The following is a 14,842-nucleotide window of genomic DNA, read 5'->3' as shown; positions in this document are numbered from 1 at the left end:
CATTCTGCATTCATGTTGTGGAGTAGGCGGGTGATAGCAGAGGCACAGTAATTTGGAAGCATTTCTGTCTCTGATACTTCAACTATGGTGTTGTGAATGCGCTGGATTGATTGACTGATTATTATGTTGAAGTGTGTTTACAGTGTTGGCTGTTTTCATGCGACATGTAGATGTTGCACTTACAGTGTCAGATATTACTATATTGCAGTAAGAACAGCTGGAATGCAGATTTATTTACAAAACAAACACAAGAGGAAACAGAATCTTATTGGCTATATGCATGTAACTTGTGATTGGCCATCATAACTTGTCATGATTCATCATGCCATTTCCAACTTCTACACATCACGCAAAGAGTGCCGACACATTTTTAACCTTCTTGCATTGTATGGCAAGGGTTTGTACATGACTGCTCTGTCTCTGATTCAAATTAGTACAGTCTCACTTTGTCAAAAGTTGTGAGGCTGAATAATAAATTTTGACCCATGTTAGAACTTAAATGTCCAGCCATTTGCTCTATGGTTCAACTATTTATTAAAATAGCATGCCAATATAGGAAAATAGCGGTATTTACAGTGCATAAAAGAGTTGACAGACTTAACAAAATTCTTGTTACTCTCAAAAGAAATAATGTTTAAAAAGTGCTATAAAAGCCAGAAATGTTATTGAGATATGTTGTTTGAAGGCATATACACATGCTATATGTTAATAAAACATGGAAATTGATGTGGTTTGCAGAGTATTTGTCATTGTGGCACGTGGGTAAGAGGCAAGTTCCACGATGCACAATTAATTTTAACAATCAGAAAGCTTAAACTGGATCAGCAAATGACACTTTGTTTAATTTTGCTCTTTGATGATGTAAAATAAGTTATTTTTCTAATTTTGTAGCAGAAATGAAAGTGAGAGCAAATTCCCATTACAGCCCTAGCTGTTACACTTGGGTGGAGAAATATTTTGAAGTGATAGAGAGTTGTGTGTGATTGGCTCCTTATATGTGTGGCAAATAACATTAAAATTGTGTTATTTAGGTGGCAGAAAAATGTACTGTTACTAATAGAAGCCACATAAAAAAATAATTGTTCTGTTTATCATGTATCCTTAATCAATGTAAATGTATTACAGAGTTCTGGTATGTGTGTAATACATTCTTATGCTACTGTTGAAAATCTTTCTGTAGCAAATGTTCACTTCCTGCATTGTGTGTTTTCTTAAATAAAGAACTTACCCTTTTTCTTAATTTTTTTATTTTATTATACACTGAAGAACCAAAGAGACTGGTACAGTTGCCTAACATCTTTTAGAGCCCCCTTGAGCACGCAGAACTGCCGCAACACGACATGGCACGGACTCGACTAATGTCTGAAGTAGTGCTGGAGGGAATTGACACCATGAATCCTGCAGGGCTGTCCATAAATCCCTAACAATATGAGGGGGTGGAGATCTCTGCTGAACAGCACATTGCAAGACATCAGAGATAAGCTCAATAATGTTCATGTCTGGGGAGTTTGTTGGCCGGGGGGAAGTGTTTAAACCCGGAAGTGTGTTCCTGGAGCCACTCTGTACCAATTGTGGGCATGTTGCATTGACCTGCTGGAATTGCCCATGTCTTACGGAATACACAATGGACATGAATGGATACCGGTGATCAGACAGGATGCTTAAGCACATTTCACCTGTCAGAATCATATTTAGACATGCCCCATACCATTACAGAGCCTCCATCAACTTGACCAGTCCCCTGCTGACAATCAGGGTCCATAGATTCATGAGGTTGTCTCCATACCCATACACATCCATCTGCTCAATACAACTTGAAACGAGACTCATCCGACCAGGCAACTTGTTTCCTGTCTTCAACAGTCCAGTGTTGGTGTTGATGGGCCCAGATGAGTCGTAAAGCTTTGTGTCGGGCAGTCATTAAGGGTACAGAAGTGGGTATTTGGCTCAGTCATTCAAATGACAGTTGATGATGTTTTGTTGAATGGTTCACATGCTGGGTCTTGTTGATGGCCCAGCATTGAAATCTACAGCAGTTGGCAGAAGGGCTGCACTTCTGTCACGTTGAACGATTCTCTTCAGTCTTTGCTGGTCCCGTTCTTGCAGGATCTTTTTCTGGCTGCAGTGATGTCAGAGATTTGATGTTTTACTGGATTCCTGATATTCGCGGTACACTAATGAAGTAGTCATATGGAAGAATCCGCACTTTGTCCCATCGCTCATGTACTGACTATAACACCATGTTCACCCTCACTTAAATCTTGATACCATGCCTTTGTAGCAGCAGTAACCAATCTAACCACTGCACTACACACTTGTCTTATATAGGCATTGCCAAACACAGCACTGTATTCTGCTTGTTTACATATCTCTGTATTTGAATACGCATGCTTTTACCAGTTTTTGTGGTGCTTCAATGTATTTTTAGATAGTGTTATGTTTATTCAGTATGGCCTAGAAGTATATTTTGTGTGACATGACTGCTCTTGTATTAACTAACAAACAGAAAAAACTAACAAATGAACACCATCCGAGCAGGTTGTGAAGCCCCAATGGTACCGACTGGCCATTATGTCATCCTCAGCAGTTAGCCATTACTGGATGCAGAAATGGAAGGGAATGTGGTCAGCACACCACTCTCCCAACAGTTGTCAGTTTTGTGACTGGTGTTGCTATGTCTTAATCAAATAGCTTCTCAATTGCGCTCACATGGGCAGAGTGCATCACGCCTGCCAACAGCACTTAGCAGACACAGATGATGATCCACCCAAGTGGTAGCCAAGCCTGACAGGAACTGGTGTTACTACTGCAGCCAGGCCATTGGCTACTAATAAACTGAAGCTTTCTTAACAAAATTTCCTTGTATAAAAAACATCAGTGTCATTCACTCAGAAATGCTGAACATACAATGTAATGTATGTTGTGAAAATATGGTTTCACCATTCACACAAATACTGGAATATTTGCATTAGTGACTGCTGCTTTGGACAGCATCTCAATTGTCCATGAAGTTTTTGGTACCAGAATTTTAATTGTCTCTTAAGTAACATTCACACTTTGGCTGTTTCGGAAAGAATGCACTAAATTTCACTGAACCAACAAGCTTGGTGCCTAGTGTCTAAACCAAGCGAGATGGCGCAGTGGTTATACACTGGACTCGCATTCGGGAGGACGACAGTTCAATCCCGCGTCCGGCCATCCTGATTTAGGTTTTCCGTGATTTCCCTAAATCGCTCCAGGCAAATGCCGGGATGGTTCCTTTCAAAGGGCACGGCCGACTTCCTTCCCCGTCCTTCCCTAATCCGATGAGACCGATGACCTCGCTGTCTTGTCTCCTTCCCCAAAAACAACAACAACAACAACAACAACCTAGTGTCTAAAATATATTGTAATGTGCAAAGAAAAAATTTACTTTCTGTACACCTGAAGGCCGAGTTGAGTCCTCCAGCACAGTGGTAAGATGTGGATTGTACGCTCCCTAAATCACAATCATCCCTAGCATGTACAACTCTAAGCACCGTGCCTGCCGTATCTACCATATATATTTTTTGGGATATTCCAGCCAACAAAGCCATATGACATTTACATTTACCTCTGCTTTAACCCAACAAACTATCCTAACCAGCTGACCGAACAATGTGGCCCATTTTTAAGGCACTGCACTTGTGTTCAGGAGGCACAGGATTCAGACTCTTGACTTTCACGATTTAGATTTTACATTGTTTTCCTTAACCAATGTAGCTGAATGGTGGGACGATTCCTTTGCAAATGATGTGTCATATTTCCTTCTCTAGCCTTGTCCAATCCTAGTTTTGTTTCTCTTATGCTGCCCTTCTATATATTTCTTTCTTTCAGCCTTCCCTTCTGTACTACCATTTGCTTGCTTCTTTTGCTGAATTTTTACAATTTCTCCTTTCATCAGTTACATTCAGTATCTTGTATGTCATACAAGCATTTCTACCAGGCCTTGTCTTTGTGCTATTTGATCCACAGCTGCCTTCATAATTTTGTCTTGTAAACCTAACCATTCATCTTATATTGTGTTCATTTCCACTACTTCAGTCAGGTGTTGCCCAGTGCTCATTTCAAAACTCTAAATAAGTGTTAGCAATGGTTAAATTGTCTCCTGTGCAAAATTCTACCAGACTGCTCCCCTTTTCATTTCTACCACAAATCTTCATTCTCCTGCTGTTAATCCTCCTCACCCTTCTCACATTATAAATTTCAGTCCCCCATAACAATTTTTGTCTCCATTAGTGCTATGGATAATTTCTTCTATTTCATTATACATCCTTTCATTCTCTTCATTATTTTCAGTGCTACTAGGCATATTATCTAGCACTTCAGTTTTCTGATATAATTTTTTGGTTAGAAAACATTATTACATTCCTACTGCACTCACAGGAACAATGTTTGAGGAAGCTTTCTTTGCATTGTGTTTATAGACGAATGTCGTAGTTGCACTCTAAACACTAACTTCCCCAACTGCAAAAGACTTTGTGTACAGACATTCACCATTGTCTTGAGCATTGAAAATGCTGCTGCTCCTCTTCAGGTATCGTTTGTTAATTTGTATCATTGAGCCACATATGGCATCAAAGTATGGGAAGGAATTGGGGGTCATCTGACTATATTAAAAACAACATAATATGTCCTGTACATTGGTCTCGGGACACACTATAAATTACACACACAATCAATGTCTAGAACAACTGCAGTTGAAAAGTTGTAAGTCATAATATCTTATATGTTTAATGTAACTTCTCTAAAACATTTACTTACTGAAGTACATTGACTGCAATGTCTTAATTAACAGGTGAAATGTGCAGTTCTCTATCTCATCTCTTGCCAAAGCCTAAGTGATTTCATGGTAGCAAACAGTACATCAGATAAGGAATTGTTTGTGTACTTACTGTAATTTTTGCAATATTTAACAAATAACTGGTGAAAATAAGAATTGTTAAAAATTATTGTTTCTCTTTTGAAATCTGGTGATGCAGCATCATGGTTGACATTGGTCTTGCGTTGACAAGGAACAGGCTTTGAGAAATTGAACAGCTGATGTGGTATCTTGTCCTTGTCCTGTCTACGCTTATGCTACAATCTAATGACTTTGTTCTCGACAGAAAATTTAATCCAGCACTCCCTTTCTATGTTTAAAATGCTTTTCCTTAAACTTCCCAGCCATGCCTTCTAACTTTTGTGTGCGTTAGAGAGTATGGGCTTTCATATTTTGCATTTATATTCTTCTAAAGTGCATAAACGTCTTTATATATGGACACATAATGACCTTAATGTAAACCACTGATGTAGGTTCATTTATGGCAGTTTTCTTAATAAAATTACACTGCCAAGATTATTTTGTCAAAGGTGTTGCAAAAATCTCTTTCTGCAAACAATGGATTCATGGTCAGTTTGTTGTGCTGTATGTGTTTGATCTGAATGTCAGGTGGCTGGACTACAATCGGGTACAACCTATTTATACGCTCTTCATTACTTGTTTATTGTAATTTGTTGTCAGTCCTCATGCTGAATCTGTAGTCCATCAAAGAGTTTACTTTGAACGGGCAACACATCAAATGAAATTTCAAACCATTATTTATCTTGCTGCCATATTGCCAAGTAAAATTGTCAAGTTAGTTAGTGTTGTTAGTGTTGAACATTCTTATTGTCAAGTTAGTTAGTGTTGTTAGTGTTGAACATTCTTATTGTCGTATCTGAAACCCAACTGTCCCCATTGATATTTATCAATGCTTGTAAGTAGCTAATGGTCTGGATTTCATTGTAATTCCCTATACAGTAACTTGTTGAAGTTTTAATGCTTGTCTACATAAAGTGACCTTCCTTTTTTATGAAACTTCCTAATTGTGTCAAGGTCCTTACCTTTAAAAGAAAACAAAAGTAAGTTTCACATACTGTAAATGTAGTAGTGATTGTGCTTGAAAAACACTGATTTTTCCCCTGTGCCCATCTAAGTAGTTCGCTAGTAATGTGAGTAAATTGTTATTGTACTCTTTTAAAGATCTCTTTCAACAATTTTTTTAATATGACCAAAAAAGATCAACATTTTCCATGAAGGAAGCAATTTGTTTGAATTTTTACTTCACTTATTAATTTCATGAAATACAATTTTCTCGTGTTCTTCATCTGGAAAACTTTTCTCTGTTCTTTGCAGAGGAAAGTGTTCTTGGGTCAGATGCTCTCTGGTTCATAAACTTCTACTCTCCGATGTGCTCCCATTGTCATACTTTGGCTCCTGTGTGGCGTCGGCTGGCACAAGAACTTGAGGGTGTTGTTCGGTTTGGTGCTGTCAACTGTGAAGAGGAATGGGTTCTTTGTCGTCAAGAACAGATTCATTCATATCCTTCACTGTTCCTGTACCCAATGGTGAGCAGACAAAAATAACATGGGAATTGGTTTTATACTGTTTTTTGGAATTTGTTAGTGTGTGTCATTCTTGCGTGTGATAAATCTGTTGCCAATATGTTGTTACAAACAAAATGATACCTTTCGACAGTGTTAAATATAGATATTCAATTGGATAACTGCATAGCATTATTATGAAAAATTACTTTCTTGAAAATCCATGGACTTAGTAAATTAATCTCTCTTACGTACTCTGAAAGCAGTTGTAATTTTATATAGTTTTATGCAATTTATAGTTCATATAACTTGTATAGACACAACGCTTGACTGTAGAATTGAGTATACAGTTCAGAGTATCCATGTTTACACCATTTGGAGAAGAGAGGTTTTTTTTTTTTTTTGGTGTTAAAGTGATAGAGAGATGACAGCTTTTTTACTGGAAAGATATGAATTACTGTAGAAATAACTCTCATGTTTGGAGAATCATCTATCATATTTAATTGGACATGAAAATCAAATAAGACAGGCTACATAAAATGCTTTTATTCGTAAAAAATGTACAGTCAATGAAGTTTTTGTCACTTCCTTTAAAGGATAACCCCATTTGAATGGAAAATATTCTTGATGACACACGGTTCGAGTTGTTCCAGAATGTTTCCGCAAGTTTTGTTGCTGATTGTGCACATAATTTCGACAACTCCTTATCATATTGCTTATGTAATTGTTCATGTGTTATATAGGGCAGCATGTACCACAAGTTAGGCAGCTGTGGAGGCTAACACTGTATGTTAAAGGTCCCGGTCCAACACACAATTTTAATCTGCCACGAAGCTTCAATGTATGTTTTAAATCTTACAAGTATTTTCATAGCCTTTAGAAATCACAAATTTTCAGGACTGACTGATGGGGTTTGTAATCTGTGTTGGTCTATGAGAAATTATTTTATATTTTTCAGTCTGAATTAAAAACATGGCGTATAAGCAGTTCACTTTTATATATAATTATTGAGTAATTTGCATAAGAGTCATGGTGACTAGACTTCCTTCAGTTGGGAAATTGGAGTATTTTTATGGAGGACAATCAGCCAAGTCACTATGAGATTACTATATATATTGAACAGATGTCATTATGCAATGGCGCAAGGTACTTTGTGTAACACTGCCATTTCTCCCTTTTCCTGTTCATCACAAATGGTTGAAGAATGATTGCACGTAAACATCCACGTGAACTCGAAACTCCTTTAATTTTTGTTCTATACAAAAAGATATCCAAAACTGCTTTAGTAATATCTGAATAATTAATACAGTTACCTTCCGGAGATTATCCAGAATTTCCTTCTACAGTGTGCAGCTTGTGTACTTTGTGTGAAAGTTTCAGTTATCTACATTAACATCTGTTCTCCTCACACCGAGAGAGGTGGAAGGAGTATATAGAGGGTCTATACAAGGGCGATGTACTTGAGGACAATATTATGGAAATGGAAGAGGATGTAGATGAAGATGAAATGGGAGATATGATAATGCGTGAAGAGTTTGACAGGGCACTGAAAGACCTAAGTCGAAACAAGACCCCGGAAGTAGACAACATTCCATTAGAACTAATGACAGCCTTGGCAGAGCAAGTCCTGACAAAACTCTTCCATCTGTTGAGCAAAATGTATGAGACAGGCGAAATACCCTCAGACTTCAAGAAGAATATAATAATTCCAATCCCAAAGAAAGCAGGTGTTGACAGATGTGAAAATTACCGAACTATCAGTTTAATAAGTCATGGCTGCAAAATACTAATGCGAATTCCTCACAGACGAATGGAAAAACTGGTAGAAGCTGACCTCGGGGAAGATCAGTTTGGATTCTGTAGAATTGTTGGAACACGTGAGGCAATACTGATCCTACTGCTTATCTTAGAAGCCAGATTAAGAAAAGGCAAACCTACGTTTCTAGCATTTGTAGACTTCTCTGCTTTTGACAACGTTGACTGGAATACTCTCTTTCAAATTCTGAATGTGGCAGGGGTAAAATACAGGGAGCGAAAGGCAATTTACAATTTGTACAGAAAGCAGATGGCAGTTATAAGAGTCGACGGACATGAAAGGGAAGCAGTGGTTGCGAAATGAGTGAAACACGGTTGTAACCTCTCCTCGATGTTATTCAACCTGTATATTGAGCAAGCAGTAAAGGAAACAAAAGAAAAATTTGGAGTAGGTATTAAAATCCATGGAGAAGAAATAAAAACCTTAAGGTCTGCCAATGACATTGTAATTCTGTCAGAGACAGCAAAGGACTTGGAAGAGCAGTTGAACGGAATGGACAGTGTCTTGAAAGGAGGATATAAGATGAACATCAACAAAAGCAAAACGAGGATAATGGAATGTAGTCGAATTGACTCAGGTGATGCTGAGGGAATTGTTGTTGTTGTGGTCTTCAGTCCTGAGACTGGTTTGATGCAGCTCTCCATGCTACTCTATCCTGTGCAAGCTTCTTCATCTCCCAGTACCTACTGCAGCCTACATCCTTCTGAATCTGCTTTGCATATTCATCTCTTGGTCTCCCTCTACGATTTTTACCCTCCACGCTGCCCTCCAGTACTAAATTGGTGATCCCTTGATGCCTCAGAACATGTCCTACCAACCGATCCCTTCTTCTAGTCAAGTTGTGCCACAAACTCCTCTTCTCCCCAATTCTATTCAGTACCTCCTCATTAGTTATGTGATCTACCCATCTAATCTTCAGCATTCTTCTGTTGCACCACATTTCGAAAGCTTCTATTCTCTTCTTGTCTAAGCTATTTGTCGTCCACGTTTCACTTCCATACATGGCTACACTCCATACAAATACTTTCAGAAATGACTTCCTGACACTTAAATCAGTACTCGATGTTAACAAATTTCTCTTCTTCAGAAACGCTTTCCTTGCCATTGCCAGTCTACATTTTACATCCTCTCTACTTCGACTATCATCAGTTATTTTGCTCCCCAAATAACAAAACTCCTTTACTACTTTTAAGTGTCTCATTTCCTAATCTAACTCCCTCAACATCACCCGACTTAATTCGACTGCATTCCATTATCCTCGTTTTGCTTTTGTTGATGTTCATCTTATATCCTCCTTTCAAGACACTGTCCATTTCATTCAACTGCTCTTCCAAGTCCTTTGCTGTCTCTGACAGAATTACAATGTCATCGGTGAACCTCAAAGTTTTTATTTCTTCTCCATGGATTTTAATACCTACTCCGAATTTTTCTTTTGTTTCCTTTACTGCTTGCTCAATATACAGATTGAATAACATCGGGGAGAGGCTACAACCCTGTCTCACTCCCTTCCCAACCACTGCTTCCCTTTCATGTCCCTCGACTCTTATAACTGCCATCTGCTTTCTGTACAAATTGTAAATAGCCTTTCGCTCCCTGTATTTTACCCCTGCCACCTTCAGAATTTGAAAGAGAGTATTCCAGTTAACATTGTCAAAAGTTTTCTCTAAGTCTACAAATGCTAGAAACGTAGGTTTGCCATTCCTTAGTCTTTCTTCTAAGATAAGTCGTAGGGTCAATATTGCCTCACGTGTTCCAACATTTCTACGGAATCCAAACTGATCTTCCCCGAGGTCGGCTTCTACCAGTTTTTCCATTCGTCCGTAAAGAATTCGTGTTAGTATTTTGGAGCTGTGACTTATTAAACTAATAGTTCGGTAATTCTCGCATCTGTCAACACTTATAATTAGGAAATGAGACACTGGAAGTAGTAAAGGAGTTTTGCTATTTGGGGAGCAAAGTAACTGATGATGGTCGAAGTAGAGAGGATGTAAAATGTAGACCGGCAATGGCAAGGAAAGCATTTTTGAAGAAGAGAAATTTGTTAACATCGAGTATAGATTTAAGTGTCAGGAAGTTGTTTCTGAAAGTATTTGTATGGAGTGTAGCCATGTATGGAAGTAAAACATGGACGATAAATAATCTAGACAAGAAGAGAATAGAAGCTTTTGAAATGTGGTGCTACAGAAGAATACTGAAGATTAGTTGGGTAGATCACATAACTAATGAGGAGGTATTGCATAGAATTGGGGAGAAGAGGATTTTGTGACACAACTTGACTAGAAGAAGGGATCGGTTGGTAGGACATGTTCTGAGGCATCAAGGGATCACCAGTTTAGTATTGGAGGACAGCGTGAAGGGTAAAAATCGTAGAGGGAGACCAAGAGATGAATACACTAAGCAGATTTAGAAAGATGTAGGCTGCAGTAGGTACTGGGAGATGAAGAAGCTTGTACAGGATAGAGTAGCATAGAGAGCTGCATTAAACCAGTCTCAGGACTGAAGACGACGACAACAACAACAACAACAACAACAACAACAACTTCTAACACCGAGGTAGCAGCCGAGTTAATATGTAAACAGCCTGTTAGAACATTGATTTCTAGCGATTTATGTGAGAGATGTTAATATTGTGAAAAGGCATATTTTTGATGATATGTATTATGGAATATTTTAAAGCCTGTATTATGGAATATTTTAAAGCCTGACATATGCTGAAGCAAAATCTTTTGAAGTGCCAATTGAAAATGGCCCAAAGGCCGAAATTGCAATTGTGAAATAAATAACTTCTATAGTCAACAACTAATATGATGTCCTTTTAAAAAAATTTACATGACTTTGAACTCCAACCATGGGAAGTTAACTACTTTCAAGAATATTTTAATTTAAAGTTCTAAGTTTAATTTTTTTGTGTAATTGCCAATTTGCTATTGTAATTTTTCATTTATTTTATTAATTCTGGAGTTGTATTACCCTGCTATGTTAATTAGCACCACCAGTTATCTAAACATTCTTAAAATTGATTACTGAATAATGTTTTAGTTAGCTGAATCAAAGTTTGAAGATCAATGAATTTAATTTTTTGTGATCTTGTGTGTTTGGGCATCATTTAAGTTTTTAAATTATAGTAAAGAAAGTAATGTAAGTATGATAGAAATTGAACAAAAATACTGAAATCTGATACTTTACTCCAAACCATAGGGAATTTTTTGAAATTTAGGCTTAAAAACAGTCCCCCAATCATATAAGTATAATCTGATATCTTTAAGGCGGGGGGTGATTAGGTATTTAAAAGATCAGAGTGTCATTAGAGTTATCTTCACTCATAATCACGTGATATTGCGCTAAAGTACAGGTTTAGTGATTTGTGTGAGTACCAAAAATTGAAATGATTTCTTAAGTGTCAAATTTCAACCAGATTTGTGAGTGAAACCTGAAAATAAGAATGAATAGTACCGCATTATATATCAAAGTTGGAAGAAATGTTGTTGATAACCATGTAGATTTCAGTGAATGAGTTAGCAAGTGTCAAAATGTGTGACATAAATGGTTGTATCTTTTGATTACATTGACTTGGAATTAACAGTCGGACAGTGAGATGGGGGGCAAAGTGATCCTGTAAGGATTCCGTTTTTATCTATTGAGGTACAGAGCCCTAAAAAGTGATACTTATGCATAATCTTTGTATAAAGTTCATTTGTGCTAGTTAAGTGGTAAAAAGGTAGAACACAGAACTCTTCATTAGATCTTGGTAATTTCACTTTTGAATTGAAATAGAAGTTGTTGTTTGACAGTTATCTGCAAAAATTTTGTGGGGGAATTCTACAGTAACAGAGCTAGTTGTAGGAGTTATTTAGCTGAAGCATATGGATGTTATCAACTTTTTGTGGCTTGTGTTACACACAGAAATTAGGAGCAGGAGTAAGCTGAGAAACTCTCAGTAAATTCTATAAATTATCCAGGCTTGTAAATCTTCCAACTATTTTTCTTAAATTACATTTAGTGATGTCAGTCGGTTGTTATCTCTAAACAAAGTTTCCCATCCATATTCAATCTAAGATAAATGGAGATTACATAACATCCCATGCAAAAAGTGTTGGGGTCTTAAATGTGAACCAAAAAATAAAATCATGTTTCTACCCCACCTCCATCCTGTCTTTACCTCCATTGAGTAAAGCTGAAACTGTTCTTATAAGTGACTTCTTCATTGTCTCAGAGAGAAAGATATGTTGGTGATCGTGAGATGCCACAACTAAAAGAGTTTATACTGAAGAGACTGCAAGTCGAAATTATTAAGATTGATGGTGATACTTGGAAGATTTTGTCAAATCCAGATGACCAGTACCAGGGCATTCCGTGGGTTCTCTTCTTGCTTGATGGAACATCAGACATTGAACAAGAGGAAGTAAGGCTCATAGTAGCTGCCATGTTGGTAAGTGTAGCTATACATTCCATCATTTTCATGTGGCTTTAACAAAATCATTATTTTTGCTTAGTGATGATATGTGGTGTACAGTCAGTCTTCATTTGTTTACTTAGCGTGATTTCGTGTTATGCATGCATACTATTCTGTGACTACAAAAGCCTTAAGTTAAGTAGACCACTAAATTCTATTTAGGGTACTGAGATATGATAGCATTTGTAACATTTTTATTGCATAAAACAGAAAGCAGAGGGCCTCATTGACAGCCAGTGTTACAGGAATAAAACTTGAATCACTGTGGGGCTACATAACATGTGGGACCCAATAATGTATAGTCCAAATCTTAACTGATGTAAATGATCTTAGAGTGACTTACAGTTTTGAACCATCCTACGTTTGCTAATCAAAGTTCCAAAGTCAACCTTACCATTGTAATGCACCTCTTTCTCCGGGGGACAAATATTAATTATTATCAGTGGTAGTATGTTAAGCTACAAATTATCATTTTAAACCTGTGTGGTCTCCCTGGTGCGCCTAGTCGACCACAAGTCCCCGTCACGCTGTTCACTCTAACAACAGAGTACATACAGGATTGAAGACATGGAGAAGGAAAGGTATCATCACAATTTGAATTTAGAGTAATATAGCTTTCTTACCTTTATTGGTCGTTGTTGCACGCTCGTGGTCTAGTGATGAATCTCGCCATCCGCTGCTTGTAAAATCAGTTTGAGGTCCAGGGTGTGTATTCTGCTGCGTAAGAACTGACACATATTTAAACTTCCAACTTTTATTTTATAAATGCTGATCGTGATGATATTCAATAATTTTCAATGTAACAGCTTTTCCAATACATCATTTCGTTCCCTCTATCCTTGACCTTCTCAAAGCAAGCATATTACAAGAGGTCTCAACACCAACTGCCCATTGTCTCTACACCCGCCAACAACCGGCTCCTGTTCACGGAGCTTACAAACTCTGCAGTACTGCCAACCCTGGTTGTGTATCGATATTTTACACATCGCACGTATACATATATGAAAAACATAGTATGAAAAGTGAAAAGTCTTTATAATATAGTTCTGTGGCAATATACCTCACGGTTGTCCTCATATTAACAGTTTTGTAATATTTCAGTTTTTGTTTACATAGTTAAAGTTCACTTGCTCCTTCAAGTTGATTGACGGCACCGCACACCTCGCCAGCCGGTGGTGTCGGTAGTTTCAGTAGTCCGTTACATTACACCAGACACATCCCAGTTAATAGTTGAGCAACCTTACGTGAGTAGAGACTGCAGCAGGGAATCTTCCATCAGAAGTGATGTCGACGGCTTTGTGACATTGGATACAATGGAAGATACGTCGTAGCCAGCGAGGTGCGTCGGGAAGTGCGGGGCATGCTCAAAGTGTGGCATTGGTGGTGTGACTAACAGGTTGCCATCAGCAGCGTTAGCAGATAAGGTCGTAGTCTTGGTGGCATCTGTAATTGTTGCTGGCTTGGCAGCCTTATTTGAAGAGGGAGGCTTGTTGGCTGTGTTGCATTGCACCTTTGCGTCCACAGGAGGTGATGCAGGGCCTGCGGCAGTGTAATCTGGGACGTGACAATGAGTGTACTGTGGTGGGACAGGAGTGGTGTCCACGAAACTGTGTGTGACAGTGCTTGCACTCAACTGCCTGTCCATGTAGGTAGTAGTAATCATGAGGTCGTTATAGTGTAACATGACATAAGGCAGAAAATGACGGAGATTCCCGCTCACATGGAAATTGACTAATAGGTGCATAGGCAGCACTGATGTGGGGTCTGTCTGTTGTGATAGGTCCGATAAAATTCACGCCATTTTAGGGCAGTTCACTGATTCTGTTGTTTGTTTTCCCACAATTTCGATATCAAAAGTGTTTGTATCTTATTTTGACACTTTGTATGGTCCTGTAAGTGACAGTTGTAGGGGGTTTTTCACTACTTCTGTACATAGTATTACATGAGAACATGTGGCCAGTTCTTTATGAATTAAAATCCATTGTGCCATGTTATAGGACAGGAGTGGCACATGGACATTTTGTATATGTGTTTGCATATGCTCAACTAAGTCTGGTAAGTCTTGGTTTGTTGGGATCGTTTAATGCACTACAAATTCAGTGGGTGTGGTTGAGGGACTCATTGTATAGTATTTCAAGGAGCTACTGTCAAGGTCTTCTTTGTATGCCATTCAAGTGCTCGGGAGAACTCGTGGAAGGGCCTCCACCTCT

The 14,842-nt window shown here is 38.2% G+C and overlaps 1 protein-coding gene across 1 annotated transcript in view; it reads left to right on the top strand.

Moving 5' to 3' along the window:
- LOC124545085 (dnaJ homolog subfamily C member 10-like) overlaps positions 1–14,842 on the top strand; it is a 113,531-nt gene that overhangs the window by 17,846 nt on the left and 80,843 nt on the right. The window contains exons 5-6 of the mRNA XM_047123895.1: positions 6,176–6,387; positions 12,393–12,608. Of these exons, the coding sequence (XP_046979851.1) occupies positions 6,176–6,387; positions 12,393–12,608 (428 nt within the window). The remainder of the gene's footprint in view (positions 1–6,175; positions 6,388–12,392; positions 12,609–14,842) is intronic.

Source organism: Schistocerca americana, chromosome 8 (assembly GCF_021461395.2).
Source record: "Schistocerca americana isolate TAMUIC-IGC-003095 chromosome 8, iqSchAmer2.1, whole genome shotgun sequence".
In the NCBI taxonomy this organism is placed as follows: Eukaryota; Metazoa; Arthropoda; class Insecta; order Orthoptera; family Acrididae; genus Schistocerca; species Schistocerca americana.
This window is presented reverse-complemented; position numbering and strand designations above follow the sequence as displayed.